Raw genomic sequence first — 23,138 nt, 5'->3', positions numbered from 1 at the left:
TTGTTTATATCGCTCAAAAAACTTTACGAGCTTCCCGTGGACACGCTTCAGTTTAAAACCAGGACCAGTTTACTAGCAAATATTTCCACCCTAAGTATATTTATAACTATGTTTTCATACCAAATAAGACATTTAATATTTATATGAATTTACAACATTCATATATTTTTAATATAATTAAGGGAAACCAAGTTTTTCTCAAAGAAAAGTTAAAAAAATTCAGTCCTGAAATTACACGCCTGTTTAAATCATGTTTTCAAAAATTGGCCCGCGTGTGGCCCGAACACGGCCCGAATTCTCGGGCCAGCTCGGGCCATACTCGGGCTTTACGCGAATTCCATTGAAAGTTTTGGCCCGAGAATTCTCGGGCCATGTCGAGGGTCGTGGTGACGATTGGCCATCCGATATAACATCTACCATCAGTGTCCACATGAGTGCGCACATTTAGTTTGGCAAATTAAAGATGGCAGCATAAGATTCTGTTGATTGCCGACTTGATTCATCGGGATTTACTAGATCTTAAAAATCCAACATCGGGATTTGAAGATGTTTTAGGACCCGAATGGAACATATTTCTGATTGCCGCATTATAAGCACCCCGATGCAACTGTTTGCATTTTGAATTTGGAAGACAGTTCAAAAACTTTTTATCAGAAAGAAAGAAAATACAAACAAAAATCAACAAAAACAACCATTTGAAGAAGCTAAGCAAAACAATGCCTAGTAAGTCTGTCCGGTCTGATGATATCTTGGTCTTCTTTGCCACTTTGCTTTGGCGACTTGACAACAGATGAGATGAGGAAATCCTAAAGTTATTTCTTGAAATATAATTCTGTATGAATAATATATTTACGTATAGAGGATAAGATAAAAATGTCAAAAATAAGTGTTTCTTTCTATTTATAGGCTATGAAAAGTTCCAAATACCTGAATATACCCAAAACCACATGGGAGGCAACCAACACGCCAGCATCTTGCGCTCCTTGTTTGGAAAAAACTTCCGCGCCGTTTCTAACGACATATAGACTGTATTGTGGAGCAGGAAACCGATTTCCCCGATTTGAGCAGAAAGGCGCGAAAGTTATTGAACATGTGATGTGACCCCTGCCAATCAGTCTTACTTTTACTGCCAAATGACTTTTTAGAGTTTCACCCCTATCTCAGCTTTTGAGATTTGCTTCTCACATTCTCACCTCAGATCTGAAACTCTGCTTCTCAAATATGAATCTCACTCCCTCGTCAAAGACTTGAAACTCTGCATCGCAGATCTGTATCTCTGATTTTACGGGGATTTTCCCTTAGCTATATTGATATATCCTTCTCAGAGCTCAAATTTTAAACTCAGAGATATGTTAATAGGGCTTAAAACTAACAAAGTTGTATCAAAACGGCTATGATCATGGCCCCTTGTGTGCTAATCGAATTGAAGGGGCCAAAAAATATGTCGCCCACCATGGTTTTGGGCGACGAAAAAAATTTTCGACTTTTCACCCTTATTTCACCCCTCTAAACGGTATATAGTGCCCGGAAATGTTCTAAAAATGAAGATAATTGTGCAAAATCTAAAATTGCCAAAGCATCTACGAAGGAGAGTGTCTGAGATTTTGAGAAGCAGAGAAGAAAAGTTGAGCATTTGATTTGGCCGCAAAAGCACACTGATTCCTGCCCCCCCCTAGCGTGCGCCATTCCGACTCTCAAGTTGGATTACCATAATTTCTCTAATTTAGTGCGTCTTCTAGTTAGTGCAGATAAATTATATTGGCAATTTTGGACCAATCTAAATTCTCATCTAGTTATTAGTGCAGGTAGTGTTTTACCCCATTTATGATTCCTTCATTTGATTAATTAATTATTTAGTACAACATATGTTGTATTGTGAAGATGAACAATCGAGACATCGAGACAAGACAATATTTATATTATTCTTAGTTACTATTTACGCATGCGCTATATTTTACTAGGCTATCTTTTGTATATATGATTTAGTTAGTGGTTGGATATTGAAGAGATAGGTTACATTATACATACATTACACACCGTGTTTACGATAGTATAACATAGTTCAAATTTTCCTCTATAGTGGTATAGTATAGTATAGTGCGGCGTAAAAAAGTTGTCGGTTTGAAGCAAGGCATTTTCTCCTATGTCATTAGTGCGACACCTCCAAAATAATTATTTTTCCAGCCGCATTAAATTATAGAGAAATTACGATAGATCAAGAAGAAATAGATATTTTATCGATGGGTATTTCAAAATAAGCAGTAAATAAGGGAGACGGTAAAAGACTAGTTACTCCTAATCCATTTTAGGAACTAACTGCAGAAATCCATGAATCAAGAGTAAGTAGAGAAATCTCCCTTTAAATTGAATAGGAAATAGGAAATAGCATGTAACGAATGCATTATTCCTATGAAGATAGGCTACAGAAGAGACATAAATGTGATACTTTGTACGAAAGTTGTATAGTTGATCAAGAATGGAGGTTTAATGGTATCGGAACACTAAAAATTTCAATAGGTCCAATAAATTTAAAGATGCTTTTCATAATTGTTTTTCATACTTTCAAATTTATCATTTAAATTTCGAAAGAATTATTTTTTCAATTTCTTTTCATTAGATACCTTAAAGGAAGAAATTTTGGCGGAAAGAAAATTTGGCGGCATTAGGCAGATTTGGCCAGAATCCGCCAAATTAAGTTCCCGCCTTCTTTTTTCCGCCATCCGCCAAATTAAATTCCCGCCAAATTAAACTTTTTGAAAATATGATCTCTTTTAAGATATTTTTGCTTTTTTTTGCTGTTTTTACGCCAATTTAAGGATAAATTTTTCAGCAAACGCCAAATTAAATTCCCGTCAAATTTATTTTTTACGTTCATCCGCCAAATTAAATTCCCGCCAAAATTTCTTCCTTTAAGGTAATGTCAATTGTCAATATTGATACGAAAAATTTTATTCGTAACCTCTCAAAATATCCACCGAGTTAGACTCATTTATCCCACCATATGTTTTTTAGTAGCACGTTTTATTCTATCGACATTATTCATTATGCTACTTCATATATTGTATCTCCTTGTAAGGCAGTGTAGTTTGTTTGCCCAATTTCTTCTGATTTGAGTTCTTGGTAGTTGTTGATAGAACTAGCAGTCGGTACTTGATAATTGATGTTCTTACTGGTTGGAGTTTGATAATGATCCTCCTGGTTTGCTGTATTGATCTCGCACGTTTCATTCTGAAAATACGAGACAAGGCATGAAAGGACTAGGTTCTAAATTCAAAGATCATGCAAAGCAGATTCTGAGAACGCTTAAAATTACCTAGACATAAATCACAGTTTTTTATCTTTATGAAAATTACCAAAAATCACCAAAAATCTTTTCTCTGACAATCCCGGGGGGAGGGTACTAGGGTTGCGAGCTGATAGTGGGGGGTGTGCCACCTGACTTTTGACCCTTGGACCCTTACCGGGACTAAAAAGGAGAAAAGAAAGGAAAACTTTGTGAATTTTAGGACCCTTATTGGGACTGAAATTTGATTTTCTGATTTTTCCAACCCTTAGCGGGACTTTGGAAATCCAAAAAAGGTACCCTTAAGGGCGACACATACCGTACAACCTCCATTTGCCTAAAGTACCCCCCGCAGGGTTGACAATGAGTAGTGAGGTTATATACCTTATTATCAATTTTTTGATAAATGACTCCTGGCATCTCAACCGTCTTGGAGATATTGCCTTGGACTGTGGAAGTAGTGATATTTTGATTCTGGATTTCTTCATAATTAAACGTTGGTTTTGAACTATCTGTCTTAGATGATTCATTCTTTACTCCTACCTCTTTTGTTTTTCTTTTGTTTTTGAAACAATAGAATATGCAGAAGATGAGCAGAAAGGTCAACATACCACAAATCCATCCTATACTAATCCCAACGCCAAGCCATTTTTCTTTTCCTGAAATGTTTAAAGAAACATGTTTAAAATTGAAAATTAATTTTTTGATTTTTTTTAATTTACAGTAATATATTTCTCAGGTCTGTCAACCTCTATGAAATAAGTACTGTAGAAATCGCAAATTTCCTTTTTCTTTTATAGGAGTTTTCTTCTTTTTTTATGCATGATACGTATCGGTTCCTTAGTTCAAGAAGGTTTATCTCGTAACATAAACACAAATTGTCTGTACTCTGTTGGGTATGATAAAAAAATACACACGACTTTTTTCAACAAAGGCTTCCTTCTCCTATTACCTTTTTCGTCAATTCGATCGGTAGGGGAGATGGTACTGCTGGGCGTTCTCCTCGATGTACTTGGTGCTGTCAGAAACACTTCCGATTTTCTTCCTTTTCTTAGTCCCCCTTTTTCTGTATGATGCTCTGCATACACAAAAACTGCCATAGGATCAACCACACCGTTGATGAGTATTGAAGTGTCTCCAGTTGGTCCTATTGATTTTCTAGTGTTTTTATATTCAATTTCAACTGAATAGTTCATTGGACATTTACCACTTTTCACTGCCTTCCACGAGATCTGTAAGGTTCCATTCTTGTGGAGGGAATGATTTAACATTGTCAGGTCTAAAGGGAGATCTATAAAAAAGGAATATCTGTTATGTGAAGACGAAGTTCGTTGGATCTTTCTTATTAGTAAATGCATACAATCTCATGGTTTAATTCTGTTTTTATCTAAAACCTTGTATCAACCAAGGCTGGATCAAGTGTTAAATAATTGTCGTATAATATAGTGGAAACTTGTGGAGGGTTTGTTCTTTAACCAACAAATGAAAGACATCTGGATTAGATTATTTTGACGTATTTAAGGTGAAAATTAAATAACAGAGTAAGCAACCTCGTCCCCAGGCTTTTGAATTTCTGATAGACGCCAGATTAGAATTATCTAGCACTATCAGTAAGCATCTATAATCTATGATAATATGCTGGAAACAAGATTCCAGAGGCACATACCTATCAAAACTACTTTCGACATTCCCACCAATGGTTTCGTCTCTGGTGAATCTGGTATGGATATATTATACTTCAAGTTTTTGCCGCAATCAGAAGCAGTTAACCTTGGCAATGTTATTAGTATATTGTACATGTTATTTGATATCTTTCTTGTTGACACAGCTAAATACCAACCATTAAATTGAATTGATGTTTTAGGAGCAGGATTGCTTAAAATGCAAGCGTTATATCGTGGTATTGAACTATATGATTCATGGTAAACAGATAGCAAGCCTTCTCCACAAAATTCTGGTCCACCTGAGTTTGTAAATTGAAAAAAAAAAATACATTTTATCTTCTATTTTAGCTCCTATGCAGCCGTAGTATGAAGGTAGAGAATCCAGCTACGGTGCGCAATGTAGTAGGTTCGGTCCTCAGCCGGGACATACCAAAGATTACCAAAATGGTACTTAATGACTCTCTGCTTGATGCTCAGCAATTAAAAAGACAGATCAAGGGTGATTGGAGAAATCCAGGGAAAGGAGTGGCGCCCTCTCCTACCTTCGGGTAGACAGCTAGAGAAAAGAGAGCCTTCAAGTCACCCTTGACTGCGGTCGCAAACTTACTTACTTACCCCTTACTTACTTATTTTGCGTATATTAAATGTATATTAATCAAATATATGTAATAAGGCAAAAATAAAAAAATGTAGTGTTTCCGGAAACCGGCCGGGTGAAAATTAAATTTTTTCTGACCCGGCCGCAGACTATAGCTTCATCTATATATGGTTCATCTTAAAGAAAATCAAGTTGACCGTTCAAGCTATCAAACGTCGTTTGGTTAGATATTCCCGCTTGTAAATCAAGTTTTGTGTTAGTACATTAGTATTCAGGGCTTACTTCATACTGTTTGTACATAAAAGTTATCTTTAAAGTTCTATTTCAATGATTTTAAGTTATCAAAAATAGCGATAATTGTAAATAACATGTAAATGAAAACTGCGCTGAACGCCAGGAATTTCAAAGCTCAGCAACGAACTCGTCATTTAGAAGAGATAGAGGTTTGACATGATTGAGTATGGATATCAAATCTTACCTTGCACTTCTAAAGTGATGATTGAAGATATACTTTCAACCAAATCCAATGTACCCTGATCAAACACTCCACCAGTGAGCTTCAATGACACTCCTGTATCGTTCCAAGTTATTATTTCCAAGACGACTTTCAAAAAATTTGAAGACTTATCAACTGATAGCCTATTTCCAAAGATTCGCTTTCCTGCCTCTGTTACTGTACGGGATCTATCGTCCCACAAAAGTGTTGTTTTATTGTCGAAAAGCTGGTAGTTTAGTAAAACTTCGCTAGATTTCACGTTGTAATTCCACTGGAAATCAGCATTTGCCCCTTTTTGCACAGTCAGCAATGTTGAATTATTTGCTGGAGTCACTTTCTGGCTATGGGCTGAACAAAAGAGTTAAAAATAAGAAAAAAAAATCAGTTTTAAATTTAAGGATCTTTAGGAAACCTGATTTCTAGCTGGACATCGCCCGCTATCAAATAAACATATAATGAAAAATCTTAACTAACACTACAATCACTACAATGATATTTGGCACAAAAGGAGAACTCCCTCAAAACTTTAAAACCACAAGTGATTTTTAAGTGCTTCAAAGTAAGTTTGAAACGTAGAGTTAAATCTGAATTTTAATTTGAGACTTAAGAGTTATGAGCTTAGGATCTCAAGATCTAAAAACTCAAAAATGTACTAATATGGCTGAGATATTCATAGACGTAGCGAGATACCCTGCAAAATTTATGGATGAGAGCGGTTTTTACGACACTGTAATTATTTTCTTTGTTTTATCAAAAGATAATGAATATCTTATAAACGTCTGCACTCCCTCGTAAATGTTGCAGAGTATCTCACAACGCCTATAGATATATACTGAAAGCCACTTAACCCCTCCCAAACGATAATCCAATGTAATAAAAAGGAACTCTGAAATTGCAATTCTCGCTCGAGCTTTAAATTCTGAAAAACGTTAAAAAACCCATATTGCCAATTGCAGTACATTTCCAAATAGATTTCAAAAGAGTCTTTAATATTCAATTTACCTTTATTTAGAGAATCAGTTACAAGAACAAATCCCAATATTAATCTAATCATCGTATCTGGATATTATTTTGAAAATAACTTTGATAGCACGAATGAAAATCATCCACAAGTAATATTACAACAACCGCTAACAGCAAAGAGGATGCATGAATATTTACAAAAGTGATCTAATGCATTATGTTTGTAAAGTAGAATGTATTTGTTGCATAAGAAAAACAACCGATAAACAAATAAAACAAATTTACTTGTAAATGCCTGTATTAAAAATTTTTTGTATTCAAAATCTACAAAACAAATTATGCTGTGGCACTCAGTTTTAACAGACCTATATCATGCACAGAAAAAAGTTCTGGCAATCTCCCTCAGTAAAGCTTAACTTTCATTACCGCTAGCTGAAGAGTCGGGTGGTAAGAATTATCAAGTACTTCGGAAATAAGAATTAGTTGGCTAGGAAGAGTGCCAGCACGCAAAAAACTTGTTCAAAACCTCATCGTCTAAACATGTGTCTAGGTCAATAACTTAAGAAGCGAACGAATTTTGAAGGTAAAGAGCGGGTTAGAATCTCAAATTCTAGTGCTGCTGTTAAATGTTTTTCCCACGTCTTGCGTCTACTATGCAAAGCTTCGGATTCGGATTGAAAATATTCACTTTTCCACAAAGACCAGTGCTAATGACGTTTAAAGGAGAGATTGGAGTTGCAAAATGATGCAATGTTCAAACAAATCTATACATCGCAACAACTTCTTTCTACTATGTACCAAGACGATAGATAAAGATCAAATGTCAACAAATATTCATATATTGAAATTTTTGACTTTCGAATTCCATGACAATTTTGAAATTCATGCATGGGTCGGCTCTTCTTGGTTTGTATTGTTCATCCTTATACATTTTTCAATTCTTTTATCAATGCTCCCAAAAACTTTCCATTGAAGTAACTTTTTTCCAGTATTTCGTTTCTTCCAGTATCGTACGAATATCATCACTAACGCGATTAGGAAGATGACGCAACCACTGACAACCAGGTCAAGCCATAATCTGTCATCTAAATGTTTATTAAAGTAAAGAAGTCGTTCAGTTGTTACCTTTACCTTTTTGAGGTTCATGGTAGTCCGGGGGTCACTTATTGCTTTTTGATGGATTGAATGTGGCGGTGATAAATTTGGTCGAATTTGGTCGACTCGATATTTTAGCTTTGCTTGAGGTGGTAGCAAATACACGCCACTAATTCAGTCAGAAGTAGACTCTATTCTAGGTTCATGGTAACTTTGAGAGCATTGATAGTCAAAAGTTTATGTATGTTTTTGATAACAAATCCAAACCGGGGGAGAGCTTGGTTATGACAAGGCTTTTAGCCGTTTTAAAGATTATATTAACCCTTTAACTGCCGTTCGTATTTTTAAAGGTTCGATCTATTTGCCACGGGAAAAAAAAAGGTTCGACCTATTTGCCACGGGAAAAAAAGAAGATTCGACCTATTTGCTAGATGTCGGCATATGCCGATTTTGACTTCATTTTCTGAATAATATATGAAGTATCAGCCAAGGACTATAATTTTGAGTTGAACATTGTTGAATAGTTATTTTTCAACATAGAAAAGCTTTTAACTGTTATCTTTTTTCATTTCAAACCATCTAATACAAAATCTTTGTAGAAGTGTTAAATTTTTGGGCAAAGGAATGGAAAGTGCCGATGTCGGCAAATCCCAACATGGGCAAAGAAATCGACAATGCTCATGTTGGCAAATCCCGACATGGGCAAAGAAATCGAAAATGCTCATGTCGGCATATGCATTTAACACAAGGATTTCTTTATAGTTTTTTTATTTAAAAAAAATCTGTCATTTTACCTTTAGAACTCGAAGATGATGAAAGAGGTATTTCAATTTTTGACCCCTTTACAACATTGCCATAAGGCGAATGATATTCTGCCCATAGCTGTACCATTGTAGGATCAACAAGATCTTCAATAGTGAATGTTGTTCTCTTCATCGGCCCTCTTTGTATAGTATTCGATTGATTTTTGATCTCCAAATAGTACACAAATTTGCAAAGTTCATTTTCAATTTTATTCCATGAAAGTTGAAGCCTCCCATTTGTGTAATTGAATTTGGAAATTGTCACCTTGGGTGGTTTGCCTAAAAGTTATTTTCAATAACCAATTAGAAACATCTAAAAATAGGTTTTTTTTAGTTTAAGTGCCTTGGCCGCGACGCCATTTAACCCTTAGAGGTCCAAATATACATTAGCCTATACTAGACGTCACGCGCGTTTTTTTTACGCAACTAACGTCTATTCCACTTTGCGACTTTTTCGAATGTTTTGAGCCCAGGTTTTCGGGCTCTAAACATTCGATTTTTTGACGTCACTTTTAATTTTCGAAGCTCCTGCAGTAGCAAAATAATCGAATTTGCGTCAAAACACTTGAAAGGCTTCTATTTTTCGAAAATCGTCAAAGTGGAACTCACTAAGAAACGAGATTAAAAATCCCGGTTTTTAGTGAGGTGCTCGCTAAATATACATTTGCATCCTAAAAAGAGAGACTAACCGGCGCCCCTTGAATATGCAATAGCTCAAAACTACTTCGAGTTCAGCTAGAATGTTCCCGTTCTGATGCCATGTACCTTTCAACAATTTTAAGTCTGAAACCCATTTCTGGATACACACAATCAGAATTCAAGGTTTTAAATTTGCCTTGATAAGTAGGAAAGTTTTTTAGCGTTTTTTAAAAGAATTGGCGGGAGGCTAATAAAAATTAAAGTGTCCCTCCAAAATGATTAAAACAAGTCCTTAAAAGTTTTGCAATGAAAGTCAACATTGTTTGCCCTTATTCTATTTATGTCTGAGAAAAAATTAAAGCTTACATTGATTTTCAGATGCAATGAATTCAGAATCGCTGCAATAAGGTGTCCCTCCAATATCTGATCCCAAATTACTGAGGCTGACAGCATTATGACTGCACACTCGAATGCTCACTGACGTTAAATTTGCCAAAATGATGAACTCATTTTGAGAACGTTGGATCTCTCTTCGCTGAAATTGTAAAAAATAAAAGCTGAAGAAGTTACAGAAATTATGGGTTAGGAGCTTCTTCTTGGTTTTGAGTTTTTAAAAATGTAAAAGTGATATGTACCTAGAACGAATCGCACTACTTTTTGGTTTTACTAAAGGAGACCCCCTAAGCGGTTTTCGTGATAAGGAGTATTTTCTAGCGTGATTACGTGATTTGTAAATTTTTATTTCGTGATTGTGTGGTCAGAGGTCAAAACGTGATCGTGACTGGAAAGATTTTTGAGCCGTGATGTGTAGTTTGGACTTTTTCAAAGGAATGCGTGATTATCCAATTTTTTTTTGCTGAACTTACGTGATATAAAAAAATTACGTGATAAAATATTACGTGATCAGACTTACACCTGGGCGGCCTCCTAAAGGGATTTGATACAATGCTTTTGTGAGCGCTCAAAATCGTAGAAAAGCAAACTAAGGGACCTGGGAGCGAGTTTCTTCAAAAAAAGGTACCAATAAAGTGGAATAATAATACTTGTTGTTAATAATTCAGTCAAAGATGTTAGCTGAGAACCTAATCAAGCAAATTCTTTAAACATTAAATCGATCAATAAAAATTATAACTCACTCCGTGTTTTTCTGGGAACGATTGGCAATCCTTAGAATCGACACATTCGATTATATAGGTCAAAGGCTTCATAGACCCTGGATCATTTGGTGATTTCCATGTAAAATTGAATGAGTTTCTTGATACTGGTTGTGTCTTTAGATCTCGAACTTTTTCTGGGTAAGCTGTAAGAACAATAAACAGTTTCGAAATCTATTTTAGACCATGTTCGCACGTCACAGTTCCGTTTCGCTCTGAAACGAAATGAAGCCGTTCTATTGGTTACATTCAAGTTTTACGTCACTTCTAACCAATAGAAAGGCTTCATTCCGTTTCGGAGAGAAACGGAACTGTGACGTGCGAACATGGTCTAAGACTTTAAAGTTAAGAGCATCCGGATAGGCTTCAGAAATTTTGGAGGCTTTTATTAAAAAAACGTGTACGATGAATATAGAGATCTGAGTTAACATACACAACCATGGACAAAAATTGCGAGACGAGGGTAGCTTAGCTTCACCCCCTCCCCCCAGTGGCAATGTTGAAGGGCGTTGGAAAAGTTGGTGGGAAGGCGGTTCGCACTAAACATTGCCTCTGGGGGAAGGGGAAGTGGCAGCCTTTCTTTGTTTTTCCAGCATTTTCCAGTGTTTTTCTCAAATATTAATGTCCATGATTGCAACTATATTCTTAGGTACCTAATAAAAATGGAGATATTTGAAAAAAACTTTCAAATTTGAATAAATGTAGGGGTCTTTTTGTGCTGGGCATAGGAATCACAGCCAGATTTCCAAGGTTTTTTTCAAATTGAAACGTGGTTTGAAAAAAGGATTATAGATAACAGCCCTCTGCAGGATAGTTTTCCATCAGGGACGATGTTTTGGCCAAATTTTCAAGTAGGAAGGTGTCCCAGTGGGTATGTGAGAAGGGGGTGTTAGCTATCAATTTACCATGACAATCAGCCGACCATTTGTCAATGTCTCTGTCTGCTCTCATCCGATATGTTGGTCCTGATTTTACATTTGCACATAGACATTTGAAACGTGAATACGGCGTATTGAAACTATTTTTACCACACTTCATGCATTGAGTGTTGCCTTTTTTAGATTTGTAGAAACCTTCTCCGCACACTAGAATGAACGACACCAGAAAATTAACCATGAATAAAAAGTAGCTAAAGATATACCCCTTCCCCACAGAACGTAATCGAAGAAAGGAAGAACCAATTAAACAAGAAGAATGGAATAACATCATCTTAGCAATCATATATACAGTATAAACCAAGTTTTGTGCTTGATTGCAAAGTTTACCTCCAAATTTGGACGATAAACTATTTTACTCCTATTCATGATATTCACTACTGCAATGACTGCACGAAATTATACAATTTCTGTTTTTGTTCCACCCAATACGTCACTTTTTCTATTGACGTAAAATCGATCTATACGTCACTTTCAACCAATCAGTTGTTGGGTTCGTGGAAGACATTGCAATGGTGCATATCGTGAACAGACGATTTTGAATATAATATAGACCACGCGTATCCAAATAAAGGATTCAAATCCTAATCGAATGAAATATTCTCAAGGATTTTCGTTTTTTTTTAAATCATGTGAAGAAAATGTGATAGAAATTTAAACCACCCTTGTCTTAGTGCCCTGGTGGAACTATTTCTCTTACTGGGGATGAAAGTGACTGTCGAAGTTTCAATGAATATAGAAAATCTATTGCTGTTCAAGATCAAAAATGCCAATAAGAATTGTTTCGGAATAAAACTCTACCATTCAATTACCAATGGGGGTAAAGAGAAATGGTTATTTCCTAGTGAAATTGAAATTTTCGGGTATTTTTTCAACGGGGACGAATTTTTGGCTAACTTTTCCAGTGTGACAGGGACTCCACCGGGTATTTGATACAGGGGTGTTTTGAATACTTCAAACTTTGTTTACTGTCCTCGAAGCTGTATTGATAAAGGAAATAAAACTCACCTTTACATTGCTGATTTGTTCTGTCAAACCAGAAGCCTCTTTTGCAGACGCATCTATCATTAACATGCGATTTCCCTTCATGATCACAAGTTCTCAAGAATAACATATACGGATCCAACGGTACTGCATTTCGTACACAAACACCATATTGGTAATTAAACCGTCCTTTGTTTGTCGAGGCTGGAATACTTGATTTATACTTTACTAAGTTATGTGTTTGTGGCGGACACTCCAAGTAACTGATCTTGAATGCTGATAACGTGACATTTTTTGTATTTGGATATCTTGCCATTAGATGTCCCAAACCAAACCAGATGCCTGTAAAATATACACGTTTTTTATTTAAGAACATGCTAAGAATTCGATGCAATGAACAAGCTAAAAACATTTTAAGGCTTTTGTGGACTCTTAAAGAACCGAAGAAATCGATGAAAATACTCACAGAATAAGGAAATAAAGAACATGTTAAGATCTTCTCATCTGATATGAGACAAAATTTAGTCTTCAAATGCTAACAAATGTGTCAAGGGAGTGATTTACAGTTATAGTTTCAAAAGTAAAGCCCATTTTGTTTTGGCATCTACTTAGACTATGCTATAGTTTAAGACGAGTTTAATCTAAGAGGAACACCCATGAAGACGGGAATTTTTTCGGGTGTAGCTATTGACTACAGACTCTATCCACTGCGAAACATATTACGTTTTATAATATACAAACTATGTTATATCATAATAATATACGGACGATAGCAGCGTCTACTTAGAGTGACATCCGTGCCTTGCCTTACACACTTTTTATTAAGAACAATTTTATAAAAATACAATGCTGAAATTTGGCCAAAATCTAAGAAAAATTAAGAACAGTCTTTTACTGAGAAGTACAGATTTCCATCTATATATTAATAGTGGTAGTCTGTATGTCGTTTTGTTTTTCTTTCTTTCTTTCTTTCTGTCTGTGCTACTTTCGTTTTCGCACGCAATGTTTTTGTTCTTCCAAAAGATGATTTTTATTTTGTTCTTGCTCCACAAATTTGTTTAACGATATTCGCGCCGTTTTACAAAGACTTTGTTTTGATTGATAGATTAGACTTTTTCTTTTCTTTTTTTTTCTTTCTTTTCTTTCGTTTTATGTTTTCGAATGTAATTAACGACCTTATTTGATTTGTGACATTCGAATTCTTTTCAAACAAAAGAAATCTTTTAAACTGAATCTATTAAAGAAAAGAACAAATTTAAAATAAAACACAAGAATCACATAACACCATAACAAGTTTGTTAGAACAACAGCAACATTAGAAATACAATCAAAAGGCGGTAAAAACTAGAATTCTTTCTTCGTAAAAAGGGACCTTTAAACATGTATGTCGATAATTATTTTGCTGTAAATCTAAGTCATTGTTGAATTTGAAAAATTATTGAAGTTATGACGAAGTTATTTTATAAAAAGCAACATAAAGTTGTGCTATCACGCTTTTTTGTCTGCGTGTCCTAGCTGCCTTCCGGGGGGACTATGGTTGCGAGCTGACTTTCTGCCCTGCCCCTCAGACCCTTAGCAGAATAAAGAGGAGAAGAAACAAGGGATATTGTGTGAATTGTGAATTTTTTTTCTGGGGGCAAAAAGTTGAAATTTTCCTATTTTTCCTATTCTTAGTGGGACCAAAGAGATAGATCCAATTCTCTGGTTCTGGCAGAACGCTCCCCAACCCTTCTTGGAGGCATCTGTCTGAATTACTATTCCCCTTGAGGATTTTAGAAGAGATCTCCCATTGTTTAGTTCCAGGTTGTTCAACCACCAACCCAGCTCCTGAATGGAGTTCTGGTCCAGACAGAAAGGAAACTTGGCATCCTGACTCCTCGGAGACACTTGAATATATTGACGTTGCAGGAATCTCATTTGAAGAAAGGCCGGTAATACTGCCTGAGCTGTTGAGCAATGGTACCCAATTAGACTCGCCACTTCTCCCAGCGTTGTCTGGGGATTGTCTACCAATTTCTGGCATTTTAACTTCAGTTTTCTACTTTCTCTGTTGGAAGTAATAAGCTTTCTATCTCTTTGGTGGGACTGAAGTTTGATTTTCCGATTTTTCAAACTGCCATGTTTCAAAAAAAGCACCCTTAAGGCCGGCACATACCCATACCCTTCTCTTGCCTAAGTACCCCCTCCCCGGGCTGCCTTTTTTCGACGAATCGCGTGTTATGTCCACAGATCTGTAAAGCCCGAAGGGCTAGATATGCGGCTTTTATCGAAAAGTGAAGCTCAGGTTTGGAAGAATTTCCTACCAAAGTCACGTGACTAAAATATGCAATTTCACCGGTTTGAGAGATGTGAAATAGCGTTTGCCGCCTACTTTTTTTTATCTCGCGCTCCGAAAACAATTAAAATGCTAGATCCTATCCATCGGCACGAAATTTAAAAAGTCAAATTTTTGCTTCACTTTTTTTTGCTGGAGAAAGCTTAAAGTTGCCTATCTAGCCCTTCGGGCTTTACAGGTATCTGTGGTCATGTCTATTATTTCACTCCGCTTATTTTGACATCAAAGATTTCCTAAACATCAAGAACGACGGCAAATATAACGCGAGCGAAGCGAGAAAAAAAATCTAATTGCAGAGCCGTCTCGGACGTCGCTGGTAGCCGGTATGGTGTAATTTGGGAATGACGCCCTTTCTGTTTTCTGATCATTTGTGCCACAAAAATCTTTTTCAAAATATGGTTAAAAGATCCCGGGAGGGATAGAGTCAAACTTTGAAGAGAATTCTTCCCTTTAATTTTGATTTCATCGTGTTTAAGCCACCTTCCCAACATCTCAAAGGACTTTAAATGCGTTCAGCAAACAGCTAAACCGGCGTGCGACGCCGGATACCGGCTAGTTTTAATTAATATGACAAGAACATTTAACCGTGTATCAATAAGGATACTACTCTCATATGTTGTTTTACTAATGTACACGTTTGTTTAACCTACGCAGAGCGCTTAATAGCTACTTGTGGTATAAAACAGGGAATTTCCCAAAAAAGGGATTTCCGAGATTTATTAATTCTCCAGGGATAAGAAAAAGAGAAACTTAATACCGGGCTACCATTTAACCGGTTAACCATTTAACCGGTATAAGAAGAGTGACAAACAAGTGCGCAAAATTGTGAGAGCTATTTGTCCAACTATCCTTAGGCATGAAGCTATAAATGCCATCCTCAGTTGCTTTAGGCTCCCTGCGGTGGCAAAAACAAGTATATGTTAGTTGAAAATTTATACTTGATTGTAAAGAAAATCAACACAAGTTTTCTCTATACAAACGCTATTGCGAACAAATCTCGTTGCGGCTCGTGTTATTCCCACTGACTGCTTAAGCTAACAAGATTAACGTAACTTTTGATAAAACGATATATAAACCAAACTATTTATATAATTTTTGGATAAAAAGAGATTGTTACACGTTAAAGCTTGGGGACACGAGAAGTTGTTCTCGCGTTGGTGCAATGCAACATGCTCGATCCCACCAACACGAGAAAAAAGTGCGTGTCCCTTGGTTTCTTTTTTTTTGTTTCATGGGACAAAAAGTTAGGGGAATACCTAAAAGACACGCTGATTATGTCCCTGGCAAAATGGAGCAAAATTGATTCGAATGAAAGAATGGGATGGAGAGACGAGAAAGCGTTTTAGGTTGGTGGGATCAAGCATGTTGCATTGCACCAACGCGAAAAAAACATTCTCGTGTCCCCAAGCCTTTAAACTATATAACTATATTTTTACTTTTATCAGCGGGAAATTCTTAAAATGTGTATGTCAACGTGAATTCGTTGTATTTTTAACCGTTTAGTAGTTTAAGTTCATTGTTTCAACATTTCAAGCTGCTTAGAGCCTACGCCAAAGAAACAAAGGCAATTATCATTTTCGCTTGAACGTTTCGCGTACATCAACATCTGACTGATGCAACAAACAAAACTATGGCATGTTATAGATTTTCTGTTACTCCCAGGTTCCAAATAAACGGGGGGGGGGGGGGGTGGAAAATTTTCGAGATTTTAAATAACGGGGGGGGGACCTAATTGTACTTAAATTGTACCTAAATTGTACTTCTGAAAACCCAAAAATAAAGTAAATATAGGCTGAAATCAGGCTATTTAGAGCAAAATAAGGGGACTTCTCTTTGACAGCTGAAAACATTCTTAAAAATTAACAAGTGGGGGTGGGGGGGGTTTATTTGGAACCTAAGAGTAGGCCAACTATTCCCGAATCTTAAAATTCAAAATTTGCATTGAAAAATTTTGATGAAGATGAAAATGGAGGCATTTGTGAAGACAAGTATTTTAACTTTGAGGACATTATTTTCGACGAAGAGAAACCATTTTGAAAATTTTTTTGCGCTAGATGGTGTATCTTTAAAAGCTTCTCTGTCTCAAAATCTTTACAATAGTGGCTTTTGACCAATTCTTTATCCCAATTTTTCGTACAAAAAGAGTCATAACTTTGGATACATCAATTTAGAAAATATTATCAGAAAGTTTTAGATAATTAAAAAAAAATTTGAAACAAAAAGGTTATAATTACCCATTAAAAGTATAAAACTAGGCACTTTTTGTAAAAGAGGGTAGTATAACATTCTATTAACGTCTTTTTAAGGTTCATAACGTCATATTTGTAATTAAATTGCTAATTACTCTTAATATAGAATAAATTCACAAACATCTTATAAAGACAGTTTTTTGTTAAAAGTGTAAAGGAACTCAAAAGTTTTATCTTTAAATCTCATAACCGATCTTTCGATCTTTTGACTATGGTCAGAGCCCTTAACCGGTGTTTGCGGGCGACGGGTACCGTCGAGTACCGTGTCCATTACATTATTTTAGTTTTGTTCAAAAAATTTCAAAAAATTTGTTTTCGCAAATTTTGTTAGTATTTCTATGCTTAACTTAAAATATAATTACTCACGGAAATATGAAGTTCCCATATATTCCGATAGAATTCCTGCTCCTGGATTTTTGTATCTGACCGGGAATGTCATCACTCTTTTTTTTATTCTATAATTCCTATCATAAATCCGATATTTGAATGGTATATGGATGGTCTCTGCAGTGAAACCTAATGCAAGTCTGAATACATACGAGTTGTATATTGATGATGATGAACCATCAACTGTTAAATTGGTCTGAAAATCAAGTAAAACAGCAGAAATTATATCAAAATCTTTTTTTTTCTGTCCCACAGGGGATTTTAAAATCTAAAGGTGGGGAAATAAAAATTCACTGGTGCAAAATATTTGCTTAAGGGGTTTTAGTTACAGGGTGAAATAAATTAAAAAAACATGTGAAAATACTGACGTCATAAAATCAGGATATTTTAAGAGAATCTTAACACTTTTTTCTTCTTGAGCGGCCACTTCAACTTACCTCGATAATGATTCTCTGAGCTGGTTTAATATTGATACCGTAAGGTGATTTAATATCTACAAAATGGAAGTTTTTTGGAACCTCGTGTGTTTTAATGATAATTCTTTTTGGGTCAAGGTTTGAAATGATCTCGTAATTCATCTAAAGTAAGAATAACATTTGAATTATTTTTCTTAAAAATTAAATTCCTCTGAATTATCTTTTCAAGGGTGAAAGAAGGCAAGAAAAACAAAGATTAATGTACACTTAAATTGAACAGACATTTATACTTATATTTTTCCGTTCATTGAATCTTTTTACATAATCTCCACACTGGTCAAGAAATTCCTGACGAATGATTTACTCTCGGGTATCTAATAAGCGTCCCCCCCACTAACAAAAATTTTCCACCCAGAACATTCTTATTCCAACCCCCCACCCCGCTTATTAATTTTTGGGAAAATATCTTTGAAAGTTGCCTCTTTTGCCCTAATTCTGCTGTATTAGCCTTCTTTTCAAATGTTTTCCACTCCGGACGTTTATATTCCAACACCTCGCTTATTAAGACCTGAGATTTTTTCCACCCCCCCCCCTCCCCAGAGCTTATTCCAACCTCCCCCGGCTATTACGTACCCGAGAGTAGATATAAGTGCTATCTTACAGCATGTATTATTCTTACCGGTGATGAAACATCACTGTAAGAAATGGTCCAGTTTAGAAACCCCTCAACATCTGAATCGTAGAGAACACCTAAAGCCATGAAAAGAATCCATTAAATGTGAAAAATTTAAGCAGAAAAGAACATATCATATCGTGGAAAGTGAAAACCTACAATGGAAATGTTAGAGGGAAGGACTATCTACAATCAGTGCCATAATAATTTCAGGCCTTCAACTTGATTTCATCGATTATTTCGATCTGGGAGGGAATTTTTGGTTCCTAGGCTATATTTCAAGCCCTACTGGACCATTTTTGAACTTTTGGATCCTCAGATTCTAAGGTCCTAAGTCTTAAGTTTAGCGTTCTACCCTTCGAACCTACTTTAGAGCACTTCCAAATCGATTATGGTTTCAAAACACCACGGTGAATTTCCCTTTTGTGCCAAGTATTTTGTCACTGAGTGTAGACATTCCAAGAGAATATTAGTAGTTCACGCCAAAAGTAATATACTTTTCCCCTGGGTGCCCCGATTTAAAATCAGTTAAAAAAGAAATACGGAAAGGCGATGAAAACTTGATGAAAAGTTTGACTGAAATCCTTGGGAGGGGTGTCGGATATGTGGGAGCGACAAGGGTCATCCCTTTACACTCTAAAGTCTTTCAAAAGGGGCGCAAAAACCATAAATTAGCTCAAAATTAGCAATTAATCTCTTTCAAGGTTTAAAAATTACGAAAAATTGATCCCCTCACCTGAAAACGTTATAAAATAAGTGAAATTTTTCGAAATTCAGTCTCTTAAAGAGTCTATTTTCTATTTTTGGCTCGGGCATACCCGTCACCTTGGGAATACATAGTACAGCCCCCCCGGATTAAAATATAACAAATAGCCTAAGTTAGCCATTGGAATTGATAAATCGACAAACCTCGCAAATTCTAAATAAAAACTTACTTTCTATAGCTTGTGTAATTTGAGGCAAAAGTAAAATGGCAGCATAAAATACTCCGATCATAATCATCTTCTGTTCTATCAATTTAAAGAAAGCAAAAAAAATTCTAATTTTTGAATGGGGTCTTTATTAACCCTTATATATACTCATATCGAAAGTAATTTATCAATTTTATCAAGATTAATAATTAAAGCACGCGGTTTTTTTCTGTAATTATAATGCGAGACTTTCTTAAATTAATCTCCGAACGAAATCTGATAATCAGATAAAATCATACATGTCAGATCGGTCATAATGTGGCTGAAAATTAGAGAATTGAATGGACAGAGGCAGATTTGGGTGGGGGGGGGGGGCGGGGCTCAAGATTAATGAGTGTTTCTATTACCCATAATCTTTAAAAGGAAATGAAATAAATCCCTGACATAAATTTTGAACCGCTCAGATCTGGCACTGAGCACAGTCAAGATTTTTACAAAAATATGAAGTTTTGGCCCAATAAAAACAATCCTTCCTATTTACTCTTCATATTTATTTTTACGAATATTTTGAAAGATTGACTAATACAATCGTAATTGCCTTTCTAAGGAGGTGTTATTTTTAAACGATATCTTCCTTATCAGTGGATACGTCAATTTAAATTTTTACTCAGATGGTAGTAGAAAGAAATTAGTACTAATTACAATTTAGCATTTCCATGACGTTGAATTACACCCTTTTGACTGTAGCTGCTAATTGCCATGCGGGTATTTTTTTGTTAGTTTATCATCGGGTTATCATCCTAAACTCGTATCAGTCAGTTAGTTAAAAAAACATGTTCTAAGATTCGGTTTATCATAGATAATTGTTCTTTAATTTATGGCGTATTTAACTTCTTTTGGGAACAGTCTAGATAAATTTTGCTTTGTCATTCAATGTAAAAATCGTGTAGTTCAACGTAAGAGCAAGGAATCAACAGGGTGTCCGGAAAAAAAGGGTATCGAGTCGTACCACTTCTATAGAAAGAAAGTTCTTGTGTGTGTGTTTCATTAAATTTGCAATGGGTGGCTTTTCACTGAGACTGTCTGGCGAAAATCGATTAGCTGAAACAAAGAAAATTGATAGGAAGCATTACTGACTCCCAAAACAGTTTTCAAAGCATTAACAACCCTTTGAATTTGAAGAAAATTTTATTAAAAATCATCAACTCGCATATCAAGGGATTTAGAACTACAGGGTGTCCCTAATAAAAGTATCGAGTTTGAACATGCGATTGAGTAGAAAGTTTTAAGTGTGTATTCACAAAATTGTATTTTAAGCTCTCCCTCTTCTTTGTCATTACGTAACAATAAAAACATACTGGTCGTGTTCAGACCTGAAAGTTTAAGTTTAAGGTTTAAGTAGTACTTTGTTGATATGGGAATTCAATTATAATCACTTTTCTTTTGTCATCATCGATTGGCGATCTCGAGGAATCTCCTTTCCTAACTTGAAATCATGTCATCTTCTCTCTTGAGATACTTTGAAACAAAAAAGATTTCAAGGAATCCCTCTGCAAAACACTAATTCGTGTTCGTCGAAGCCATTACTGCTAGAGATGCTCCGAGCGTCTCTAAGTCATAAATGTCACGTTCTTTTTTCTTCATTTACAAAAGGAGCATGCTTTTCACTCGCAAATTCTAATTTCGTCTATTCAGAAAACTGTAACGAAATCGTAAAAACCTTTTTTTTAAACCAGAGGGTGATTCCTTTTTAAACTTTGGTTTAACTAATGAGAAGCGTGCCGTTAAATACAAAAGGAATACAAAAGAAACATGTAGGCCTAATTGCGTTAAACCTTGGTCTGAACACGACCACTCTGCCTGTTTACAAATGCAACGAAATTACGATCATGAGAAAAACGCAACAATTAAAACATGTTTGTAAAGAATCGTATGTAAAACTATGAAAATAATAAAAATGGAATGTATGGAACAATAAAAAAGTAAAACTAGGCAGCGGTAGAAATTTATTAATTTTGATTTTTAAAGACGTACATTTATGCAACAGGGGAATAGTAAAAAGGGCTATTGATTAATTTATACTTTGTAACTACCTTTTGTAATGAGCCTATGTGATGGAGAACGTTCTTATATTTTAGCGATAACACACACAAACTTTTTTACTCAATCGCATGTTCAAACTCGATACTTTTATTAGGGACACCCTGTACAGCCTTCTAATGAAAATTCCTCGTCTTTTGTATCAAATCAATACATATGAAAGTTTGCCCTTCAACTCTATCGGGAAAGAAAACACTTTTCCCATATGACCAATTTTTTACAAAAGAATCCCACTGCACATTCTGCTACTTTTATGTAACTTATCCAACTTATCTATCTACTGTAGTGAAAAAGCACCCATATTTATTGTCACGAGACATCTTTTATGAATAACTTTTGCTAAAAACAATTCACGATAATTTTAAGGGTGCTTTTCACTACGCTAGATAGATAAGTGGTTCTTATCAACGGTCCTCTTCATAAAGGTTGTAAAAAATATACAATGAAGATTCGTGCTTAACATCAGATTTTGATCACTTCATATCAGCATTCCAGATTTAACGTCGAAAATTGGTCATTAAACCTTTTGTTCTCCAAGAGAGGGCTAGACCTCTCTTGGCTTAATGACCAATTAAGTGAAAAAAGGCAGCATAAATAAATTGGTTGCCATAAAAGTAGCAGAATGTGCAATGGGATTCTTTTGTAAAAGATTGGTCGTATGGGAAAAGTGTTTTCTTTACCGATAGAGGCTGCGTTTAGACCAACTGGTATTTGTAATTTGGCATTTGCTCACGAGGGATTCGATTTTAATAGCTTTTCCATTGTATTTTCTGTCATGGCATTTAATGAATCGTCTTTTTAGAGTCATTACTGAAAAGTTGATTCCCTCAAGTTCAACTTTGACAGATCAAACAATGAAAAGCATGGAATTTCTCAAAAACTGCGGTCATTAAGACTGAAACTTTTTGCCGTAGGGCTAGGCTATGGCAAATCTTGCAAATTTTACAATCTATAGAAAGAACTGAATAAAAAACGTGCAAATACTTTAAAAAATCAAAAATGTCATTTTTTCTCTTTGTTTTGGTTCCTTTGTTTGATTTGAAATGCCAGAAAAGGGGATTCCTTTGCTCAAAATGGCATTTCAAATGCCAACGAAATGCCAACACGCTGGCATCATTAGGCATTTGACAAACCGAACAATTGCGCGGAACAATAGAATTCAAAAGAATACTGCAAGCAATTACAAATGTCAGTTGGTCTAAACGCAGCCAGAGTTGAAGAGCAAACTTTCATCTGTATTGATTTGATACAAAAGACGAGCAATCTTGTCACAGAAAATGTCCTTGATATGCGAGTTGATGATTTTTAATAAAATTTTCTTCAAATTCAAAGGGTTGTAAACGCTTTGACAACTGTTTTGGAAGTCAGTAATGCTTTCCTATCAATTTTCTTTGTTTCAGCTAATCGATTTTCGCCAGACAGTCTCAGTGAAAAACCACCCTAAGTAAATGAA

At 35.5% G+C, this 23,138-nt stretch overlaps 2 protein-coding genes across 2 annotated transcripts; both read right to left on the bottom strand.

Annotated features, from left to right (window-relative positions):
* Positions 1-3,009: 3,009 nt before the first annotated feature.
* Positions 3,010-7,292, bottom strand: LOC136817515 (uncharacterized). The gene is made up of 6 exons (XM_067073873.1): positions 7,044-7,292; positions 6,024-6,389; positions 4,950-5,246; positions 4,236-4,574; positions 3,668-3,942; positions 3,010-3,228 (listed from the first exon to the last, which is right to left on the bottom strand). The coding sequence occupies exons 1-6, from the start codon at positions 7,093-7,095 to the stop codon at positions 3,043-3,045; spliced, it is 1,515 nt and encodes a 504-aa protein (XP_066929974.1). The 5' UTR covers positions 7,096-7,292; the 3' UTR covers positions 3,010-3,042.
* A 275-nt stretch (positions 7,293-7,567) lies between these two features.
* LOC136817413 (ephrin type-B receptor 3-like) lies at positions 7,568-19,693 on the bottom strand. The gene is made up of 10 exons (XM_067073779.1): positions 19,610-19,693; positions 18,681-18,751; positions 18,023-18,163; positions 17,565-17,781; positions 12,639-12,956; positions 11,601-11,780; positions 10,678-10,841; positions 9,908-10,076; positions 8,894-9,181; positions 7,568-8,089 (listed from the first exon to the last, which is right to left on the bottom strand). The coding sequence occupies exons 1-10, from the start codon at positions 19,674-19,676 to the stop codon at positions 7,887-7,889; spliced, it is 1,818 nt and encodes a 605-aa protein (XP_066929880.1). The 5' UTR covers positions 19,677-19,693; the 3' UTR covers positions 7,568-7,886.
* Between the last annotated feature and the right edge of the window lie 3,445 nt (positions 19,694-23,138).

This window comes from Clytia hemisphaerica, unplaced genomic scaffold (genome assembly GCF_902728285.1).
Source record: "Clytia hemisphaerica strain Z4C2 unplaced genomic scaffold, Clytia hemisphaerica genome assembly, whole genome shotgun sequence".
NCBI classification, from domain to species: Eukaryota; Metazoa; Cnidaria; class Hydrozoa; order Leptothecata; family Clytiidae; genus Clytia; species Clytia hemisphaerica.
The sequence above is the reverse complement of the archived record's forward strand: the minus strand, read 5'-3'. Positions and strand labels throughout refer to the sequence as shown.